The sequence below is a fragment of the Neofelis nebulosa genome, chromosome 4 (genome assembly GCF_028018385.1).
Source record: "Neofelis nebulosa isolate mNeoNeb1 chromosome 4, mNeoNeb1.pri, whole genome shotgun sequence".
In the NCBI taxonomy this organism is placed as follows: Eukaryota; Metazoa; Chordata; class Mammalia; order Carnivora; family Felidae; genus Neofelis; species Neofelis nebulosa.
Window position 1 is genome coordinate 108,245,363 of NC_080785.1, and position 22,491 is coordinate 108,267,853.

Here is a 22,491-nt window from a genome sequence, read left to right on the forward strand (position 1 = left end):
GGGCACCGGGGCCTCGTCCCTACTTAATCTCTCGGACAAACATTGCTGGCTTGGGGATAAATCGCGACACAGAAGTTGGTCCTCGCCCCCATGGAGCTCACGGTCTGGAGGGTGGACACTTAAAAACCAAGGCTTGTCTGGGGCGCCTGGGTGGCTCAGTCGGTTAAGCGGCCGACTTCAGCTCAGGTCATGATCTTGCGGTCCATGAGTTCGAGCGCTGCATCGGGCTCTGTGCTGACAGCTCGGAGCCTGGAGCCTGTTTCAGATTCTGTGTCTCCCTCTCTCTGACCCTCCCCTGTTCATGCTCTGTCTCTCTCTGTCTCAAAAATAAAAACATTAAAAAAAAAATAAAGTATTCAAAAAAAACCAAGGCTTGTCTGACCAGGAGCATTCAGGCAAGCTCTAGACGTCCCTTCTAGGGGACAGGACACACAGGGCAAAGCACTGAGTGTTGCCAGGACCATATATACAGGTGAACGTGGGCCTTTCTGTGAGGCAACTGGCCCAAATTGTTCAGAAAATCAGCGTGAGGGAAAAAAGCCAAGGGCTCTTCTCTCTTAGAGGGAGCAGAGACACAGCCACCAGTCGCAAAATGTGAGCCTTGACAGAGTCTCGGTTGGTAAAAGTTATAAAAGGCATTGGGACACTGAAATGTGATGGAGGACGCGGTGGGACTGGATGTGCTCACGTAAGGGAACATTTTTGTTTCTCCAAGATGCAAGCTGAGGTGTTTAGAGACCAAAGGTCCATCTGCAACTGACTTTCCAAAGTTGGCAACAACTGTGTGCACATAAAAAACACAGCTACACGAAAGGATGGTGGGAGGAAAGAGGCGGCATAATGCTCAGTCCGCAAACCCGAGGGTTGTGCAGACGCTCCCTGTGCTGTTTAACTTTGCAAAGATGGAAGTGTTTTTGAATAAAACATTGGGGGGCGTCTGGGGTGCTCAGTCGGTTAAAGCGTCTGACTTCGGCTCAGGTCATGATCTTGTGGTTCATGGGTTCGAGCCCCACGTTGGGCTCTGTGCTGACAGCTCAGAGCCTGGGGTCTGCTTCTGGTTCTGCGTCTCCCTCTCTCTGCCCCTCCCCTGCTCACTCTCTCACTCTCAAAAAAAAAAAATAATAATAAATAAATAAATAAAATAAATTAAAAAAAATTGTGAATAAAACATGTGGGAATGATCACTACCAAGTTGTCTGTGATCAGCTGCACGGGGGCCACGGAGGCAGCCATGGAGAGAGCAGTGGCCACAGCAGGCTCCCCGACTTGTTCTGGTGGAGGGCCCCCTGGGGCAGGGGCAGGTCAGGCGAAGCCTGGATTTGGGAGGAGAAGCCTGTGTGTCTCTGGCGGGTGGCCTGTGACAGGTCAGCAGGGGCTGTGGTACTTCTGGTACCTGTTCCCTGTGGCAGGGAGCACTCCTAACCCTACCCTGGTCTCGACCCCCTAGCCAGCCGGCCAGAGCCCCCCCACTGCAAAGCAGGTGGCTGAGGCCTTGGTGGGGTGCCGGCGAGAGCAGGCAGGGCTTGGAAAGGCAGGTCTCTTGCTCTCTGGCAGCCGCTGCTCTGGAGAATGAGGCCCTCAACGGCGGCAGGCCGTTCCGGGGCTGTGCCTGCCAGAGTCCGGCTGTCCCCAAGGCACTGGGTGGCCCTTTCAGGATGGCTAGCTTCCATCCTTCCCTTCCAAGCTGGTCCTGGTCACTCGCAGCCTGAGCCGTGGCGAACGCACACAGAAAGGGAACAAGTGGAGGGGGCCTGGCCGGAGGTGTGGAGGCAGGAGTGGTGTCAGCTCGTCCCCTACACCCGTCACAGACAAGGAGGTGCCAGCCTGGGTGGCCAGCAGCTAACGAGGAGGCGCAGCCCCGTGACCCCACTGACAGGCTCAAGACCATGCTAAGTCATTGTCTGCTGACAGAAGCAAAGTAGTGGTGGGTGGCCGCACAACAGGGACAGTGACGGTGCATCACTTCACATGAGCCCACTGCACTTAGCATCTGGGCAATTCATAGATGCCAACTTTAAGAACTGGATTGGGAAAAAAAAAAAAAAAACTGGATTGGGGAAGTGGCCAGTGATTCCTAACCTCAGATGTAAACTAAAACAAGTGATCCTGTCCAGGGACCCTCCCTCCAAAAGGGGCCTGGTGTCCCGACTTGTGTCATGATGCCCATCCTGGTCCCTGTGGCTGGCCCAGCTTGGGAGGGGGTGAGGCAGGGGCCACGCTGCAGGGAAGGGGCTCCTGAGGCTAAAGATGGGGGATTCCTCGATGTCAGGTAAACGAACCCGAGCTGCATGGGGTCCCAGCTTGTGTGTGTGTGCTTGGGGGGCAGGTTGACCAGGGGCTCCGCGACCATGCTAGAGTGTGCACTCTGTGGTCCCCTCGCCTCCTGGGACCTGCACACTGGGTTGTCTGTCTTCTCCTCTCTGTGACGGTGGCCACAGTTTCCGGCCCTATTGCTGACCTTAGTCACTCGGTCAGACTCCAGGTCGGATCATTCTGTCGCTTCTTAGAGATGCGCGTTTACCTGGCCTCCTCTGCATGGGCCTTCATTTCCTCCTCTCTGCGGCTTTGGACTGTTTCCCTAGTTCCTTCAGGTGCAGAGTTGGGGTGTTGAGAGCTGTTGGCAGCTAGAAAATTCCCTCCTGTCGCTGCTTTCACTGTTGCCTCTTAATGCCTGCTTGGCTGCAAAGTATCTTGTAATTCGGCTCGGTACTCCTCTGCGCCTTGGACCGTAGCGGTTGTTTGACCTCCACGCTCGTTACTGTTCCATGGAAGGTTACGGTGTCCCACCTGAATGCTGTTGGTAACACGCAGCCTTGTCCCGCTGGGCTCAGAGAAGGTACCTTATAGGATTTCTGTCTCTTTAATTTATGGAGACTTGTCCCGTGGCCTCAGGCAAGGGGTGTCACCCCGGGCACTTGAGAAGAGCTGGTGGGTGGTGGTCAGTGCTCTGAGTCCCGCCGGCTTGTTTTCATATTACACACATGGCAGACATGAGGACACGATGAAGCATGAGGACAGCTGCCACTCACCTGGAGGAGGTCATCACTGGTACCCCCCATGGTGAAGCACTGGTCGGTGTGCCCTCGCTGTCCCCCGGAACTATAGTGCATACATAGGAGTCCCGTGAAAGGTAGATTTGGTGTTGTGCTTTACTAAAATGGCACGTCCTATGTGAACGATCGCACCTTGCTGTCACCCCACGTTGTTTGAGGGGAGTCCCCATGTGGCCCTGCCCATCCCTTGGGAGGACTGCCTCAGCTCAGGTCTAGAGTTCTCCGTTCCACCCAGAAGCACCCAGAAGACACTGACGGTGCACGGATGTCCAGTGAGACCACACCCCGCATGGCACCCTGGTCTGCCCCCCCCCCCCCCCCCACAGTGGGACAGCACTCTGGACAGGTCCCCTCGTCCCCTGCCGTGCTGGGTGGCACTTCCCATTCCCTCAGCAAGGAACAGGCTGCAGGCAGACACTAAGGCTCACACCCGGGGTCCCGAGACGTCAACGGCTAAAGCCACCTGGGGCTGGGACACCTTCCACCTGAGCTTTCAGTACCCCACCACAGGGTTCAGACCTGCTGTACAGGAAGACCCTCGGGGCCAGGAGGAAAGGGCCACCCAAGCAGCTGGCAGACAGAGGGGCCTGCAGGACCCGGGAGCCCAGGACCACCCTCCATGAGCCACCTGGGGCTGGTGTCTAAGGCCCCTCCCGAGACCCCTGGCTCCCTACCCCAGGCACGACCACGCACAGTGACATGGTGGCAGATGTGTCTCCTGGCCCTGGTGACACCTCACAAAATAGTTCTCCAGCTGAGGCCAACTTGGAAAATTCCAGAGACCAGGAAATTTACCGTGAGGCAGGAACAGCCGGGTCTTGGCTTGGAATGGAGCCCTGCCCACGTGAGGAACACGGGCAGGGCACAAAGGAGGGACTGGCCAGGCCCACCTTGAGGGAGTCCTTTAATAGAGACTGGCAGACAGGGGACACGACTGGCCCCCCCTCCCCCACCCGGCCTGGCCCCGGGGTGGACGCAGGAGAGGCAGTTTTAAAAAACACAGCGGGACCAATTCTTCACGTTCACGGAAAAGGGGTACTCGGGCAGCCCGCTGGAGTCTGTACACAGAGCTGGGTCTGGGCACCCACCCCCAGGAGACCGAAGCTCACGGCCATCTGCCCCACTGTCTGCACCCAGGAGGGACAGGAGCCCGCGGGGTCCCCGGCTGCTTGCCCAGAGCTCTTAGTGTTTCTACACTATGTACACTGTTGTGCTTTGGACCTCCTACCCCATGGCCCTGGCCTGAGGCTTGGGTGGGAAGACGGACCGCTCCCACTGCGAGCTCAGGCTCAGGACAGGGCCACCCTGCTCCTTGCCAGGGAGCCACAGGGTCACTGCAACAGAAGGGTCAACGCTGGACAAGATGCAGGCTGGTGGGAGCAGGTGGAGCTGGGTCCGGGGGTGAGGTTGGGGACACAGGTGTGTATGGACGGGGCCCAGCTGGGGTCGGGGGCAGCAGGTGGTGGATGGGGTGGGGCTGAGCTGGGCGGGGGCGGGGTGTCTGAGGTCCCCTCCCACCCAGCGCAGCTGCCTCCACGGTCCGAGGGGGGTGGTGGGCAGGTGGCTGGGGCAGGGTGTGGTGGCATCTGCGGGTGTGTCCCCGCCAGCTGGGCGGGGGCGACAGGATCAGTTGTTCTCGAAGAGAGAGAGAAGGTCGTCATTGTTGTTTGTGGGGAGGTCAGGTGGGCCAAGGTAGGACAGCAGTTCCTCGGGGTTGGTCAGTTCTGGGAGCAGCTGGGGACAAAGCAAAGCCATCAGCAGCTTTGGCCTCAGGCCCACCACACCCCTGCAGGGGACCCTGTGCCTGAGCCCCTCAGCCTGCACGGGCCTCTCCCTGCCGAAGGCTGCTCTTAGACCAGGAATCACTCCATACAAGTTGTCCAAGGACAACCTGGGACACAGAGCACCTGCCCCAGGGGGCACGCATGGGGCCATGTGGGGACCCCTATGTGAACAGAGCAAATGCAAGAAGTGGGGTTTCCAGTGTCTGGGATATTCTGCTTTGAGCTGCTCTAATTTTCTCCCGCTGAACTTCAGGGTGTTCGGTTTATTAGAGAGAAAGACCGTTACCTGCAGTGCACGCACTGATTTTGGCTCACGCGACACCTGTGGGTCAGCTCAAACCACACCGAGGCCAGTGTGGTCCTCTGCAAGCCCAATCTTCTTGGGGACTCTACACAGGTTCCTGTAGCCAACTGCCTGGACAGAGTCGTCCCACGGCTACTCAGGTACCTGACACTCATCATCAAAAGAGCTGACGCTACCTGACCAGCTGTCCTGGCTTCGAGGTCACTAGGGCGTCAGTGTCCTCCCTTCTATGAAGCATGTGGACCCTGGGGACGACGGACACACCGTCCCCAGCCCCAGCTCCCATGCGCTCCCTGGCATGGGGCCTGTACTCACGTCCAGGGCTGGTTCCGGGGCCTCCCCCGCCCCAGACATGGGGGGCCCCATCACGCCTGTGGCAGTGCTGAAGGCCAGCTCGCCGATGGGGCCTGAGCTCACTGGGCCCAGGGGCTGCCGGGATGCTGGGGGAGGGTTTGGATGGTGCAGCTGGGGCCCTGGGGCCCCTCCAAGGCTGGGGGCGAGCAGCCCTGGAGCCCCTGGGTTGTGGGCAGGGTCCAGGTGACCCGCTGGCGGCATCTGGAGAAGGAGAGAAGAACCAGGTAGAACAGCTCCTGGCCCCCTGGAGTTGGCCCTCCGCCCCACAGCTTGCACTGACCTGGCCTGGGAGGCAGGGAACAGACTTCTCAGGTGTCAGGAGGCTGCTAGGAATGTCGGACTGGTAGGAGCTGGGGGTTGGCCCCGGGGTGAACTCAGGAAGGGCCGGGGTGCTGGGCGTGGCAGGCGGGAAGGACTCAGGGAAGGTCCCAGGTCCCAGGAAGCTGGAACCTGAGAGCAGAGCCCATGTTGGGTGAGGTCTGGGAGCTGGCACTGGGGAGCAGCCAGGGGGTGAGGGGGGCTGGCGGCCCAGGCTCCCAGCGCTCTCCGCAGGTAGCTCTGGGTTTTACAGAAAAGAGCATTTCCTCTCATCACAGGGGAGCGGGCCTCACCCAGGCACACCCACACATGGGGTCAGGTGGGGCCGGGCCCCCAGCGGGCCAGCAGAGAGCCTCCGTTCCCAAATGCCGGGCCCCCCTGCCCGTCCCCAAGGCGTGGCCACACCTACCCCACCAGGTCCCCAGGAGGCCCCCCCAGGCACAGGGCCCGCAGCAGACTGGTCTGGAGAGAGCAAATCACTGGCCCGTGGCACTCACCCTGGCCGGGGTAGTCACCAGGGGCTGGGGCCGGGGCCGAGGGGGGCTGCAGGGGGGCGAAGGGGGTGGCGGCGGGGCCCAGGGCTGCTATCATCTCCATCACGCTGGGCATGAGCATGTGTGCGGGGCTCACGGTGCGACAGCGCTTCAGCACTGGCCCGTCCGGCTCTTCCTTGACGTGAACGTCGGGCTTTACGGGCACCGGCTTCCAGCTGCACGTGGGGTCGATGGTGATCTCCTCGTAGTCAGAACTGGGCAGGGACACATGGCTGGTCACCAGCTGTCCTTGCCGTCTCTCTCGGCCCCCGGCCCGCTTCTAAGCAGACCTCCACTCCAACGCCTGTAGCCGCACGGCCCATCACACAGGCCCCGTGGGCAGCCGGGCCCGGTTGGATGTGGGTTCCATCTGCGGCTGGAATCAGCCCGCCCCGTGGCCGAGCTGTCACAGGGCAGCCGGCGGCGGGACGGCACGAAGACACTTACTTCTGAATGTGAACGAGGACACCCAGCACATACTGGTCCACCTGCAGGCCCTCCAGCAGCGCCGTCTTGCTGTAGGAAACCAAAGGCATGTGGCTCAGGGGCCTAGCCCGACCTCGCCCCGGCACACTTCTCAGCTCTTTCACCCTGCTTGAGGCCACATGGCATGAAGTGACCCCGCATGCGATGACCCGTGTACATGGACCCCACGTAAAGCTATTCTATGAGATGATCTCAGAGATGACCTCGCACAAAGCGACTGTGTGCGTGAGACTTTTGCCCTGAGCCGCACCGTCCTCGTCTGCTCTGTGACCCCCTAAACCTGGGGTTTTGTTGGTCCCCGTGCCTGGGATCCCGGGAGGACTGTCTGGGAGACACTCACTTGCACACAGGGCACCGCCAGGTCCCCCGCTCACAGTTGAGCTGCAGGTAGGACTCCAGGTCGAAACACTGCGGGGAGCAGGAGAGATGGCTTCTCACACGGGTGCCGGGGGCAACCGGGCCGTACTTTGCAATTGAGCCTTGTGGTTTCGGGCTGAGTTACGTGAATGTTGAGAAGCCACGTGGGCCAGGCTTGCCCGGGCACCATGCTAAGTGCTTGGCCCTGGGGGCAGCCGGGAGAGCACAGCCCTCCTGGGACTAGGGTGCCTTGTGGCCACAGAATAGGGTATCTGTGCTGGCAAAGACCCGCCTCCGGGACAAGGTGCTGAAGGGAAACTAGGGCCAGGGTCTGTGCGTGCTGCTCCTGGCCAGGGCAGGAAGACCCCACCCGCCACACTGACACCTCTTGAGATATGACACGAGAACGCAGGAAACCATGGGGTGCGCTCCAAGAAACCAATGCCTGGTCTGGGGAGCACGTGGGGGACGGTCTGGTGAGTGCATGGGGGCTGGTCTGGGAAGCACGTGGGGGAGCCGGCTACCCACCCGCTGGCTGGTCACCTGCTGGTGGAGGGTCCGCGGGAAACCGCTGCACGTCACAAGTTCTGGACCACCCACCTGTATGTGGCGACAGTCATGGCCTCGGGCGGGGAGCTGGATCCTGCGGAATGTGATGGGGCACCTGAGGGACACCTTGATGGCTGTCTGCTCCACCCCGTCCTCACCGTTGGGCCCAGGGGTGCCGGGGACGGTGCCGCTGCTGAAGTTGCGTTTTACTGGCGTGCACGGGGAGAGGACTCGAGTGAGGGGCCGCCAGCTGGGCCAGCTGCTGCCCCTACCCCCCGAGTCCCCAGCCCCGGCAGATGTGGGGGTGTGCCATGTGGTGGCTGGTCACCGGGTGGCCACTCACTCTTGGTGATACAGTGCTCCGCGGGCAGGAGGCGCTTCCTGAGGAGGCCCTGCAGCACCGAGCGGACGGACGGCCGGTGCACCAGCTGCAGCACGAAGAGGTGGGACTGCGGGAGGTGAGGAGGGTCAGGGGCGCGGCCCACACCCCCACATCCCGCACTAGCTGTCTGTCTGCGGCCTGTCAGAGCACCGACCCCCAAGAGCCCCCCTGCACGCCCTGCAAACTGCACCTCGGTGTCTGTGCAGGGCCTGGGCCTGCCTGGAGTCCCCAGCCGGGGAGGGTTCAGGTCAGCCTCCCCCTGGGGAAGGACAGGCTGCCGTCTTGTAGGGAGTAAGCGAGAGCGCCAGGCCCCGGTGAGCAGGCCTCACCAGGGAGGAGGGAGGTCCCCTCTCTCGGCAGGGGCTGGGGTCGGGGGCAAGCACAGCCAGGCCCCTGCAGGCCCAGGAGGCACTCACGCAGCAGCAGGCTGTGACCGTGATCTGGATGGTGTTGCGGCCCGGCTGGCACACGTGCTTCAGGTACAGCGGCTTGTGGGAAGTCTTATTGTCGCCGCGCTCGATGGTGAGCGGGGTGGCGTTGACGCTGACCTGCACCGACGCCGGCCAGTTGGTGTTGGTCTGCCGGTCCTCATGGTGATAGCACTTGAACTGCAGCTCCAGGTCTGGCCTGCGAGGGGTGGGCCGCTGAGCAGGGGTTGCAGGGCGGGGCTCGGTACAGAGCCACAGTGGGGATGGGGCAAGAGGGCGGGGCCCTAGAAAGGGGCCGTTGGGTGGGACCACTGAGAAGCCTCAGGCAGCCGGAGGGGGTTGCGAGCAGCTAGGCAGGGCCACAGGGCGGGGCGGCACCTCTGGGAAGGGGGCTGCAGGGCGGGGTCACACTGTGTGGCGGAGCCAGGCACCAGGCCGCTGAGATGTGGCTGAGGGGCAAGGCTTCATGGAGTGGGGCGTGGGTGGGAGGGAATATCTTGGGGTAGGGCCTCACCGTGGGGCGGAGGCACTCAGCAGGGGTCTCTAGGCGGGGCCACACTGGGGGCGGGGCCTCTGGAGGGGCGGGACCTCTGAGAAGGGTCAGGCGCTGGAGGGGGCTGCGCAGCTAGGCGGGGCCGCAGGGCCCGCTCACCTCAGCATCAAGGTCTTGTAGACAGAGTCCCGGAGCTGGAACGCGTGGTTGCTCACAGCCAGGTTGTGCTGCAGGCGGAAGGGCTCCAGCACTACCCCGTCCCGCACCGGGAAGGTCAGCCGCAGCTCGTCACCCTGGCCGCTGCCTGCGACACGCTGCTATGAGCAGGCCACCCCTGTGGCAGGGCCCCGGGGGGGGGGGGGGGGCAGGTCCCCTCATCCTCCTGCTCGGGCTGGTGTGGGCGGCATCTCCCCTGGGGTCCTGGGCCCGGCCATCACCCCCAACAGGAATAGGATCTTGGTTCTGTCCTGGTTCTCCCGCTGTTCTGTCCTGCCTCAGTCACCTGGCCCCATGTCCCCTAAGTTATGACTGGAGAACGTGCCCCAAACCCAGAAAGGAGGGTGCTCCTGTGCTTTCAGAAGGGGTGCGAGGCTAAGGTGTGAACAGACCACCTGCCATCATCCTAGCGCTTGAGCTAGGGTTCTAGGACCCCAGCTTCTGTGTGGTGGTCTCCCCCAGAGCATGGGTCTCTTAACCAGGAGTGGACCTCAGGAGGCCCATAAATCCCCTGAAATTATACACAGAACTCTGCGTGTGTGGGTATTTTTCTAGGGAGAAGATCAACACCTTGGGATGTGCAGAGTTCTAGGAGCACAAAATGAAACTGAGGGCCCCCCACCCCCACATTCCCTGCAGAACTCCAGGGTCCTGGGACCCCCGCCCAACCGTCTTAAGAGCAGGTAACACTCACTGGGGGGTGATGGGTGTAAGGAGCTCACGCTGGGCTTGAGGTCCGGCAGGAAGGGCGATTTGACCTCCTGGCTGGTGGACATGTAGGGGACGCTGCTGCCGGGGGTCATGGGTGGCGTAGGGCTCCCAGGCAGTGGGGAGCTGGGGTAGCCAGGGATGGAACGGGTGGGCTGTGGGGTTGAGCAAACAGTCAAGGTGGGATGGTGGGGGGTGGAGTTTGTTCTCGAAGCACCCGCTGGGACCGGTCACAACAGAAATGGGCAGGGGTATCCGGCTGGCCACCCGCACTTCCTCCTGCTTGGGTGCCCTCTGTCCACGTGCCCACCCTGAGAGCCGCCCACCCGTGTGCCCGTACCCCACTCAGGCCGGGCTGGCTGTAGCTGACGCTTCCCCCGTTGAAGTTGGCACCCTGCCCGTTGAACTGCTCTGTGGGCTGTAGGGAAAACACGGTGTGCGCCCGGGGCCCCAGCCTGCCCACCGCCGGGCCCCTGAACCTGACTCAAGGAGTGGGCTGGGGGCAGGGAGCCCACCACACACATGGCACTAGCCTGTTTTCTTTGTACACTTTTGAAGTTTACCATGTGATCTGCGGGGAGCACATATCGTTGTGTAATTAAAAAAAATTGCTACTATAGAGAACAAGATAACCCCATGTGGCAGAGGGGTTTTGGGAGAGCCACAGAGAGGCTGAACCCCCCCCCCCCCCCCCGCCCAGGCCTTGCTGGGCTTCTCCATGGTGAGTGGAGGGAGTGGAGACACTTTTCCACAATGAAATTCAAGTGACTTGGGGGCCTGCCTACTGCTCCCTACACCCAATTTCCAACAAGACATATGAATTTCAGAGGGTCCTTTCAGAGCTGGATCCCTGCCCTGGTCAGGAACCCTATGAAGCTCCTGGCTTCTTGGTCACCCTGAGTGCACAGGGCCCAGCAGGAGCTGTGTCGGGCCCGGAGGAGCCATGCCTACCTTGTAGTGCAGTCCTGCTGGGCCAGAGGCGGACAGGGACTGGCCCACACCCTGCTGCAGGGGCAGCCGGTGCCCAGGGTAGGAGGATGGGGCAGGGGGCGGCCCGGCACCGGACGTGTACTGGGTGGCACTGGGTCCGTACTGGCTTCCTGGCAGGTACTGCTGTCCTGGATAAACCTGAAAGAGGCACCATGCCAGGGGAACAGGTGTCGGGGAGGCCAGGTCCCAGGGAGGATGTGGTGCCCGCTCCATGAGGCGTGGCCGCTTTTCTCACACAGATGCCCAACTTCACCATGGGTCTGGGTGGAGCTCAGGATGAGGGAGGAATGGACACTCACCTCGCTGGAGTAGGCTCTCTTGACCCCCTGTCGGGGCAGTGGCTGGGCCTGGGGAGGCCCAGGGTACCCGTGCTGGGGCAGGCGCTGCCCTGCATAGAGGGGTGCCATGCCTGCTGCCCGGGTGGGGTTCATGCCCATGGGGTTCATGCCAGAGGGGCCCAGCAGCCCTCCCACGCTGGTGGGGTTCATGCTGCCAGGGACGCTGGGCCCCCGGGGACCTCCGTGCTGCAGGAACTGGCTGTTAAAAGCCTGCCCGGCCCCCATCTGGGGAGAAAAGAGAGGAGCCATTCAGCACCCCCACCACTGTGGGTGCTGCCCAGTTGCCCCCTGCGCCCCCTCAACCCCCTCGTCTCTCTGTGTGCACATCCCCAGTCCCCAACCCAGCTGCCCGACTGGTCCCTGCCTTCCAGACCAGCACATGTGTGGGCTGCATAGGAGGAGCAGCTGGGCCTCACCGCTCCGTACTGGCTCAGCTCCTGGCTCTGCTTCTCCTGGAGGGCAGCCACGGTGGCCGTGGCGGTGGCCGTGGCGGTGGCCGCAGCAGCAGCCACTGCAGCTGCTGCTGCAGCCTGAGTAAAATCGGTGGAGGGTCGTGTGGCATGTGAGGGCAGACCCAGGCCCCCTGGCCCCCCCGGGCCGCCCGCATACCTGTGAGAGACACAGATGGCTTGGCTCAGAAGTGCTTCCCTGCCTGTCGCCCAGGGGCCACATAGCACCTGCCGGGGCCCCCTTCTTGTCTAGATGCTCCAGCATCAGCCGTGGGAGCCGGCAAGAGCATCACACTCACAACAGTCAACAGACTGGTTCACATGGTGCCAGGCACCTGCCAAACCAGAAGCTTTGCACCTAGAGGACTCCCAGCACACCTCACAGGTCAGGGGTCCTGCTTACCCAGCCGTGAAGCCAGGGCCCCCTGGGTAGCCCCCGCGGCCATACACTCCTTGCTGCACGAAGCCCTTGCTGGCAGTGCCCTCGCCAAACGCCTGCTGTCCGAGGCACTGTGGGGAGTTCAGGGCAGGGCCACCACCTGCCACGCCAGGCATTACAGAGCTGCCGGGGGGGCTCCCTGCAGGGCCCATGGGGTTCCCCAAAACCTGCGAGGAAGCAAGAATTGCCAATGGGAATCATCCAAACAACTCACTTCCTGCAGTTGCTCTAAAGGGCTACAAAGGAGAGGCCTGGCAGTGAGGGGCTGGGGGCAGAGGTGAGGGAGGAAGGAGAGGAAGAGAGCAGGGGTACAGAGGCCCAAAGACGGGGGAAGAAGTCCCACACAACATGTGGGGGGGGGGGAACTCGTCTACAAGGATGGGGCAGACTCGGGGAGCCCAACCCCATTTCTGTCTAAGGTCTAGGGGGGCCCTGGCAGCTCTCGGAGGTGGCCCCAATGCAGGCTCACCTGACTCTGTGCCGCGTTGCCGACGCCCCACACGGTCGTGACGACAGACAGCGACCCTGCTGGCTGAGTGGCGCTCTGCTGCCAAGGCACCGGTTCATAAGCAAATGGACCATCACTGCAAGTAGACAGGTGGGTGGGGAGGCCCAGGTCAGGAGGCCATGGGTGTCGAGACCCCTGGCTGGGGAGGCTGGCAACTGGGGGAGGAGAGGTCCTGCCCTGCCACCCCGCCCGTACCCGAGGCCTGAGAAGGGAGGGCGGCAGGAGACCCACTCACCCGTGCGGTGTGGGGGGCAGGGCGGGTTTTACGGGGTGCATGGGGTTCATTAGCCTCGGGCAGCCTAAAGGCCGGGTCTGCGGGTGGCAGGAAGTAGTCCTCACAGCTGTTTACGTGGGACTCGGCTGCTCTGGCTGTGGGGACAGAGGAGGACGTCAGTGGAGATGCAGTGGCCGGGGGCTGTCGGGGGGGTGCCGGGAACCCCCAGCACCAGGCCCCCTTGCTCTGCTCTGACTGATGGAGGGCCGGCGACAGCGGGGTCTGAGGGCCACTGTGGGGGTGGGGGCAGCCTCAGCCTGAATTGCCCACCCTGACAAACCTCTGTCCTCTGCACCCCTAAAGCCAGCCTGGAAGCCAGCATTAACCCTTTCAGGCCAGGCCCTGCTACTCACAGCCCCTGAAATAGAGCAGGCTTTCTGACCCAGATCCTTTTCACACGCCCCTCCCTCAAGAAGGCCTGGATATCCATTAAAGTCAGGGAACTCCCAGGACCCAAGTGCCAGAATCCCCCAGGTAGGCCCCAGGGTGGAGGCCAAGGCCAGAGCCAGCAGAGAAGAACAGAGGAGGACCAGCTGGCGGCCACCTTCTGCTCAGGCTCTGAGACTTGCCCACTCTGGGGAGGGGGCTCTGCTAAACAGGGCTGAACAAGGTCAGCCAGCTGCTGGCTTCACCCTGGGCTGGGGAAGGGAGTACAGGTCACCTGCGTGCTCCTGGCTGACAGCCCCTTGAGGGCTGACGTGGGCACAGGGCCAGGTGGACCTGACCCCCACGGGCCACAGTGACACCCACTGAGAGGTCCCCAAAGGGGAGGGATGCACACACGGAGCAATGGGCAGGGGGTTGGTGCAAGCCCAGGGGCATGTCAAGGGGCCAAGGGGAACACGGCGGCAGTGACTGGCAAACTTTCTTGGGACCCATGTGCCCGTGCAGGGGGCATCCTCCTACTGTGTGAGGCTCACCGCCCCCTCCAACTGCTGTCTCAGAAAAATGAGGGAGGGAGGGCCAGGCACTCACATCCTTCAACACCCCCAAAAGCAAGCCCAAGCCCTTGTTGGCACCCCCAGGGGTATGCTGCACACCTACATCTGCCTGACCCAACCACAGAGGCGCACTGGCTGTGGTTCTCAGGGGTCCCCGGGAATCCCAGGTGGGGGACTCTGCCCTCCTGGTGTCCAGGTTCTGTCCTGGAGCACCAGTGCCTTTTAGGGGCTGTAAGCCCCCCCCCCCCCCCAACATGCACACATGCCACCCTGGACAAGCTAATGTGTGGTGGCTCAACCCAGACACCCCAGCACTCACAGCACCTCCCTCTGGCCTAGGAGTGAGAAAGTCGCCCCAGAACCCACCCAAGCCCGTGACTCACATTCCTGAGTGCTGACCAGGGACCTCAACGTTACCATGTCGTCTGTAAATAATCCTGGAGGTGTGTGTGGGGGGACCCTCATCAGGGACCCAGAGCAGGGAAGGGGTATAGTGGGAACTGTGACACGGGTGGTTCTGCCTTTGGCCCTTCGTGCCACTGAGCACTGAGGTAAGTGGGTCCCGGAGCCGCAGCAGAGCCGGGGCTGGGGCAGGAACAGTTGGCAGGTCTGCCTCCTACCTGGCTCTGCTCCCCCTCTGAACGCTGTTCTCCCCTGCCACCCAGACCAGGTCCCACTCTGGAAACAGAGGCCAGAAAATGCAGGAGTCAGTGGGTCCAGAAGGCTGTGGCCCCAGGAATCTGGGTAGACACAGGCCTGCGAGCCAGGATCACCCAGCCAGGCTGGCGTCCTCAGTCCCTACCGTCCAACTCCAGGACGGTGATGCGGCCACCGTGGATATGGATGGGTGGACCTGCCAACCAATGGACCAGACCACAGAGGGCACAGACCAGGCACCGGAGGAAACCAGCATTGTAACGCGGGGCTCCCACAAGCGAAACCAAAAGTTCTAAACTTCACATCTTGTGCAAAAATTAACTTGAAATGGGCCACGGATGTAAATGAACAACAGAAAATGATAAAACCTTTGGAGAAACTCTTCGGGACCTGGAACCAAGGAAAGAGCCCTTAGATGTGACACCAGTGCAGTCCTCACAAGGGAGAGGGGGAGTCATCTCAGAAAGGCCCTGCTGATGCAGAGCGACAGGTATGCCCGCAAGTCGCATCTCTGACGAAGGACTAGTATCTAGGATATATAAAGAATTCTCAAAACTCAAAAGAAAAATAAACACCCCAGCTAGAAAATGGGCAGAGGACACAAAGAGACATTTTAGCGAGGAGGTCGTCCGGACGGCATGCCGGCCCAGGAAGAGACAGACATCTGACGTCATGGCCACCGGGGACGTGCAAACTAACACCACATGGAGGCATCGCTATGCACCTATCAGAGTGGCTACAACAGTGACACCACCAAGTGCCGGGGCTGGGGGGACTGGGGGGACTGGATCTCCTACCCACGGTGGGTAGGACTGGAAAATGGCGCGGCCACTCTGGAAAAGTCTGGCAGCGTCTTGTGAAAGTCGGCACACAGCTACCGGGCAACCGGGCGACCGCACTCCTCTTCGAGACATGCAAGCTGAGGTTCACAGAAAACTATGCACGTGTCTACACCAGCTTCCTCCTAGCAGCTCAAGAACGGCCACCCAGACGCCCTTCGGGTGAGGTTAGCCAGCCGTGGGGCGTCCACAGCCCGCGGGCATGAAAAGGAAGAGCGAGCAGGAATCCCCAGAGGATCGAGCCGTGGAAAAAGCCAGTCCCCGAAGGTTACACGCGGTATGATTCCCTTTATGTAACGTTCCTGAAATGATGAAATCACAGAAGCGAGGAGCAGAGCCCAGCTGCCAGGTGGGGAGGAGGGAAGCAGGTGCGAACAGAAGAAGGTGTGGAAGGAGAGATGTGCATCTGGCCCGTATTCCCGGAGCATCCCGGTGTGACATGCCCGTCGTCTGGTGAGACGTCACCGCCAGGGGAGCCGGGAAAAGGATACAAGGGTGATTTCTCATAGCTGCACGTGAATCCGGAATTCTCTCAGAATACAAGTTGACTTGAAAAACAACCACCACCACCCGTGGTCTCCACAGAGAAGCCCCCGGCAATGCTCCCTTAGCCCAGGCTGGTTGGGCTGGCTGGGCCCACTCAGCTGTCCCAGAAGCAGGGGGGAGACCAGCCCCCTGCCCGGTGCAGAGCCCCAAGACTGCAGGTGCTCCACTCTGCTCTGGGCCTCCTGTCTGGCACATCACACTCACCTGGAGGGCGGGGGCCGGAAGACTCCTGTTTCTAAAGAGCTTGTGGGTCAGGGTCAGGCTGCTGCTGACGCAGGGACCCCAGTCTGAGAGCCCCGGAGATCCGGGGAGGAGGGGGCAGGGCAGGGGCCCCAGGAGGCCTCCTACATCACCCCCGAGACTTCTCTGCCACGGACGAGACCACAGACGGTTCCAGTTCCCCCTGAGCCTCCTGCACGCCTGGGTGCTTGGGTGTATGTGTGACTTCCTGCTAAACTGAGTCTGCTCTCCTCCCTGAGAAGACCCAGACTCTCCGAGTGGGGCACCCCACAACCTGCTGCTCCCCACAAATGGAGAGGTGCCCTCTGAGTGCAGACCCTCCTCCCACTTCCTGGCCTTGAAGACAGAGCCAGGAAAACCGGTGCGGGCCCACGGGGCTTGTGCCCCAGTGCCAGCTGGAAGCCGGGACCCCTCGGCAGAACTGCCCTGGTTCTGGTTCTGCGCCCCATCTTTCTCCAAAAAACTCACCACTCAGGCCCCCTGCCCCAGGGCCTCAGAGCAGCTGTGCCCAGGCTCCTGTGTGCCAACCAAAGGCAGACATTAATGTGGGTCAGCCTCTTCCACTCCACCCTGTCCAGGCCGCCTGGTCACCCAGGGGCGGCACGCCCCATGACAAGCCACCTGACCCCAGGAGGGCAGGCCTACTCCACGGTCACAGAGCAGGGAGCCCATGGTTCCAGGGCGAGTCCCCAACCGGAGGGACACCAGGGTCAAATGGGCTCAGAGGAGGTAGAAATGACGGCTCCAGTGAGCGCGACGGCACAAGGTGGAGACTCAGGTGTTCTGGTGTCTGCAGGTCCTACCGCTCTACATGCGAGGTCCCAACACTGACCAGCTAACTAGAGTCGTCTGAACACCCAGGAAGGAGCATTTGTGAATGGCCCAGACACCAGACACATCAGAGACCAGCTACAGGGTTTCGCTACTCTGAGCCTCGGTTTACAATGTGTAAAATGGGTACGTGGTAGCCACCCCAGGACTGAGGAAAGAGGAAGACACATGACTGCATTTATGCCAGCAGCCCTGACAGCTGTAGTGGAGGCAGCCACCAGTGGACATGCCATGGGGAAGCCTGGCTGCCCTTGGAGTCCTCCCCAGGCACACCCTGCCTGTCCTTCATCATCTCCTCCTCCCCCCCCCCCCCCCCCCCCCCCCCCCGACTTCTCTTCCCAGCCAGTAACCAGCCCCTGGGCATGGCAGGTCCTCAAGGCCAGTATCCCACCAGGTGAGGCTAAGACCCTGCACGGATCCTGGCACCTCCCTTGAGCCTGGAGAGGCCCCCGCTGCTAGCAAGCCAGGGTCTGGTTGGTGAGTCTGTGCTCACTCTCTCTACATCCACCACCGGCTTACAGATCAAGTCACGTGTTCTGTGTAGGTCCCTGCGAAATCTTGAGATAAAACAAACGACTTACAGACGTGGCCATAGATGTTCTGCAACTATCAGGAAGAGAGCAGGGCAGGGAGGAAGCAAGTGTGGGGGGGTAGGAGGGAGTAAAGGGGAGCAGGGCTGTGGAGAAAGGGGACCAGGCCAGGGAGGAAGCAGGTCATGAGGGGGAGAAGGGAGGATGGCTGGGAGCAGCTCAGAGGGGGAAAGCGGAGGAGGAAGGGAGCAGGTCGGGGGAGCAATACACCCTCCAGCCTCAGCTTCGTGCGTCCCGTTTGGAAAGGGGTGTCCCCACGGAATCCGCGGCCGGAGGCTGAAAGGTCGGCCAGTGTCGCCGGCCCGAAGCAGACCTGCGTGGGTCCCACGTCGCTGGACGGTGGGCGCGCACGGCCCAAGACAAGCCCGGAAGGCGAGCCCGCCGGCCAGAGCGCGGGGCGGAGGCGGCGGAGCCAGGTGGGGCGAGGGCCGGGGGTCACCCTCCCCGCGCAGGAGGTCGCCGGGGCCGCGCACACCCGTCGGGCGATCGGCCGGCTACCAGCCCCAACAAAGGCTCAGGTGAGGGTCTCCCGGCGCGCACGGGGTCGCTGGGCCCAAAACCGCGACGCGCACGCGGCAGGTGCGGCAGGTGGGCGCCGGGGCCGCCCCCAGCGCGGCCGGAGCCCCGGGGCAGAGGCGCCGCAGCGCCGGGCCCGGGGCGCCGCACCTGCCAACCGCGCGCACCTGCCGCACCTGCCGCCCCCGCCGCCCGCACCTGCCCGCCCGGCCCGCTCACCTCCGCCCGGCCCGGCCCGGCCCCTCGCCGCCGCGGCCCCCGGCCCGCGCCGCTCCATGCGCTCAGCCCGCCCTCCGCGCCGCCCGCCGCCCCGGGGCCGCGGCCGCCACCACCCGCGCCATCGCGCCGCCGCCCGCTCCGAGGGCACAATGGAGCCGCCGCGCCGCTCATGCATATGCATGACGCCGCGCGCCGGCCCCGCCCCCAGGCCAGAGCAGTGGAGCCCAGAGCCGGCACTCGGGCGGGGCTGCCGCGGGCCTGCGCGGGCCGGGGTGGCTGACCGAGTGGGGCCGAGCCGGAAGCGGGCGGGCGGCGCGGGCGGCGGGGGACCGCGACCGGCGACCCGCGCCCCCTCCACACCTTTCCGAACGCCGCGCCTGCGGAGCCTCCAAAGCTTCCTGCTCTCTGTCCGCCGGGGCGTGGCCAGATGGAGGGGCGGGGCCTGATGGAGTGGATGGGCCCGGGTGGCGGCGGGGACGGCTGATGGGCGGGGCCTGTCAGGGGGGTGTCAGAGCCTGGCTAGGGGGCGGGGCCTGGTGGAGGTGGCCCGGCGGAGGGGCGGGGTCCAGCCGGAGGGGCGGGGCCTTGTAGTGTGGGGTGTGAGAACCAGACTGGAGGGCGGGGCCTGGTGGAGAGGGCACAACAGAATGGAGAGCGCTGCCGATAGGCGGGGCCTGTCAGAGGGGAGGGGTCCGGCAGGAGAGGCGGGGCCTGGTAGAGGGAGTTCAGAACCCGTCTGGGGTCGGGGCCTTGCTGAGAGCGGGGCCAGTCAGATGGGGGGGCAGGGCTGAGGGCGGGGCCTGGGTCTGTCAGACGCGGGGTATCATAGCCTGGCTAAGGGGCGGGGCCTGGCGGAGGGGGCCGGTGGAGGGGCGGGGCCTGCCTGGGGGCAGGGCCTGTCATGAAGGGCGGAGGCGGGAGGTGAACGGGGTCTCTTCAGGGGCGGGGCCTGGAGGAAAAGAGGGCCCGCCCACGCTGGACAGGTCGCTGTAGCGCCTTAGCCGATGAAGCGCCTTCTCTGATCTGCTGGTACCTTCCAAGTACTGTTCTCACTCTTTCAGTTGTCCGCCTTTTCCTATCCTTGCTTTAGTGACACCTCGTTCTCCTGAGTACTCATAATTAATCTTTTTTTATCGGGGGAGGGCCAGAGAGAGAGGGAGACACGGAATCCGAAGCAGGCTCCACGCTCCGAGCTGTCAGCACAGAGCCCGACGCGGGGCTCGAACTGCCGCACCGCGAGATCATGACCTGAGCCAAAGCCGAACACTCAACCGACTGAGCCACCCAGGTGCCCCTCATCTTAGCTACTTTAAAAAGTATTTTTGAACAATTACTATGCACTGGGCAGTTCTTTATTTTAAAGTTTTAATTTATTTTGAGAGAGGAGCACAAGCAGAGAGGGGCAGAGAAGGAGGGAGAGAGAGTCTCAAGCAGGCTCTGTACTCCCAGCCAGAGCCTGTCATGGGTGGGGCTCGAACTCACAAACCGTGAGATCATGACCTGAGCCAAAACCAACAGTCAGATGCTTAACTAACTTATCCAGTCGGGTGCCCCAGAATTTCCTTCCTCTTTAAGACTGATAATATTTCATTGTATGGATGTTTGGCAATTTGTTTATTCATCCTTTGGTGGATGTGCCATGGCTTTTAACGTTCTTCCCTCTAGACTGTCTGAACCCTGTGCTGTTTTTCTTCTTCTATTTATTTAAAAACAATTTTTTTTTGTTAACATTTATTCATTTTTGAGAGAGAGACAGAGTGCGAGTGGGAGAGGGGCAGAGAGAGAGGGAGATACAGAATCCAAAGCAGGCTCCCCCCTGGCGTGGGGTTCAAACCTACGAGCCATGAGATCATGATCCGAGCCGAAGCCAGACGCTCAACTGACTCAGCCATCCAGGAGTCCCTTTCTTCTTCTTTTAAATGTTTATTTGTTTTGAGAGAGAGAGAGAGTGTGTGGGCCAGCAGGTGAGGGGCAAAGAGAGAGGGACAGAGAAAGAACCCCACGTGGACTCCGTGCTGTCAGCACAGAGCTGGGTGTGGGGCTCGATCTCAAGAACATGAAGTCATGACCTGAGCCCAAATCAAGAGTAAGATGCCCGACCACCTGAGCTGCCCAGGCACCCTGGTGCCCTGTTCCTTCAGAGAACCATTTGTCAAATGGTGGACCTGTTTTGTGCCAGGCATTCATCTGGGCTCTGAACACTGGTCTGTCGACAGTGACCATGGCAGCAAGGACTCTCCAGCCCCAGTAGAGGGGACAAAAAGAAGCAGGTGACTCACCAAGTAACAATGTGTCCTTCAGGGAGAGGGTTAGGAAGAAAAATAAAGCCAGAGCAGGGGATGGGGAGTGCGATAGAATGGGGGAAGATTCTATGGAGAGTTGGCCCACATGAAGGGGGAGGCAGGCGCCAAGGGACCCTGACCCTCTTCTGCCTCCAGGAGGCCATGGGTTTGGGGGAGCTGCAGGCAGGTGTCTGGAGGAGGCCAGAAGGGCTGTACCAGGCCTCTGGGCCTGAGACTGGCATCTCTGTCATCTCCCCAGGGCAACAGCCGCCCCCCTCATCCTGGGAGATGCCATTTGGTGGCCACTCCCGTCTGCATCGTGTTTTCATCTCTGACCATATGAACTGTTAAAAGAGTCTTCCTTATTTGCTGGGAAAAATATGCCCTCCCCAAACTTTTCTTCTGTGACTGCATAAAATGACAGTCGTCACTTTGGTATGTGACAGCTCTTCAGGGATTAGAAGAAACTTCTCTTGCCCCTGAATCTTGGGCTGGAGGACACAAGTAACTGATCCCTTAAGTGTTTCAGAGCCAATACAACAGGCCACTCCCTCCAGGCCACTCCCTCCCTCCACTCCCTGTGCTGGGCAATGCCATTTTTAAATGTGACACCAAGTGGGGGACAAAATACTCTAAGTGTGGCCTAAAGCTACATTTGCTTTTTAACTTGGGCCCTCGGTCTTTATGAATGGCTGCTAAACACACATAGCTTCACCTGTTCTTGACTTGCAAAACTGACTTTGAAAAGAAAAAACCTACCACTTCTTTGTATACGAGTATTTTATTCTGACTGTAGAAAATACAGAGGAACTTTTTTTTTTAATGTTTATTTATTTTTGAGAGAGAGACGGAGTGCAAACGGGGGAGGGGCAGAGAGAGAGGGAGACAGAATCCGAAGCAGGCTCAGGCTCTGAGCTGTCAGCACAGAGCCTGACGCGGGGCTCGAACTCACAGAGTGTGAGATCATGACCTGAGCCCAAGTCAGACACTTAACCAATTGAGCCACTCAGGTGCTCCTAGAGGAACTTTCATAATAAATCGAAACCTTTCACCATCCAAATGTTCAGCGTTAATCCCTGTTGATTTTTTGGTCTATTTTCTCTCAGATGGTTCTCCACATATCTGAGCACACGTGTGACTTTGCAGCCTTATTTTTCACTCCATCAACAGAAATGTTTCCCTTCTCATAAATGTTTGAGCCTCCTAAAATCAATGCGAAGGTTTGTGCACCAGGATGTTGCACACAGGCAATTCCTGTAATATTGGACAACTGGATTCAAGCTGTGTTCGACCTTTCAAAACTTTTTACTGAGCTCCTCCTACTTGCCAGACATTGTTCTCAGCTGAAAATACGTCAGCAAGCGAGCCCAGGAAAACGTGCGGTGGCCAAGCGTCCATCTGTAAGCCCGGAGTCATGCTCATTAAGTACAGTACCCCCGCAGGCTGCAATTTAGGGAGCGCCCAAATAATGCTGTTGGAGCTGTTTAATTGTATGAGAAGACATTCACAATTCAATCTGCTAAGTAAAAAACCAGGATACAAAGTTGTGTATGATGACAGCATAGTTTCTTAAAACCGTTCATGGAGCAGAAGATCTTCCCCAGGTGTAGAAAAGTACTTTGCAGTAAAGATGTGGCTCAAACACCCCCTTAACCAAATGAGTGACCAAGTCCGCAAGGCTGGGCGCGGGGCCGCTGACATCCGTGTGACTCGCGACCAGAAATGTTTAACCTGAACCTAATCATGACAAGGCCACGCGGGAGTCAGCCCCCAGCGCTGGTCTGACTCGGAAAACTCCAGAAAATCGGCCTGGGGAAATGGCCAGCAGAGGCCCCCGGGGCCGGGACCCTCGCCGCGACCTTGGGTG

At 60.9% G+C, this 22,491-nt stretch overlaps 1 protein-coding gene across 7 annotated transcripts; it reads right to left on the reverse strand.

The window, feature by feature from the left end:
- Positions 1-3,944: 3,944 nt before the first annotated feature.
- Positions 3,945-18,814, reverse strand: ZMIZ2 (zinc finger MIZ-type containing 2). 7 transcript variants are annotated; one of them, XM_058725655.1, is made up of 19 exons: positions 18,703-18,814; positions 12,925-13,058; positions 12,651-12,765; positions 12,146-12,348; positions 11,710-11,902; positions 11,255-11,518; positions 10,917-11,093; positions 10,306-10,383; positions 9,952-10,120; positions 9,201-9,345; positions 8,537-8,747; positions 8,082-8,187; positions 7,790-7,947; positions 7,173-7,240; positions 6,794-6,862; positions 6,311-6,561; positions 5,776-5,987; positions 5,457-5,696; positions 3,945-4,787 (listed from the first exon to the last, which is right to left on the reverse strand). In XM_058725655.1, the coding sequence occupies exons 2-19, from the start codon at positions 12,972-12,974 to the stop codon at positions 4,680-4,682; spliced, it is 2,817 nt and encodes a 938-aa protein (XP_058581638.1). In that variant the 5' UTR covers positions 12,975-13,058; positions 18,703-18,814; the 3' UTR covers positions 3,945-4,679. The 7 variants fall into 7 exon arrangements, with proteins under 7 accessions (XP_058581638.1, XP_058581637.1, XP_058581640.1 ...); XM_058725654.1 differs by lacking the exon at positions 18,703-18,814 and adding an exon at positions 18,343-18,476; XM_058725657.1 differs by lacking the exon at positions 18,703-18,814 and adding an exon at positions 18,343-18,475 and having other exon boundaries at positions 5,776-5,945.
- Positions 18,815-22,491: the final 3,677 nt, after the last annotated feature.

Bases quoted from the DNA above. Each gene is read 5' to 3' on its own strand.
- ZMIZ2 (XM_058725655.1), bottom strand. From the start codon at position 12,974: ATGAACCCCATGCACCCCGTAAAACCCGCCCTGCCCCCCACACCGCAC. The intron at 11,519-11,709 runs GTGAGGCCCAGC...TTTTCTCCCCAG, and splicing joins AGCTGAGCCAGTACGGAGCG to ATGGGGGCCGGGCAGGCTTT. The intron at 7,241-7,789 runs GTGGGTGGTCCA...TGCTCCCCGCAG, and splicing joins ATGACTGTCGCCACATACAG to TGTTTCGACCTGGAGTCCTA.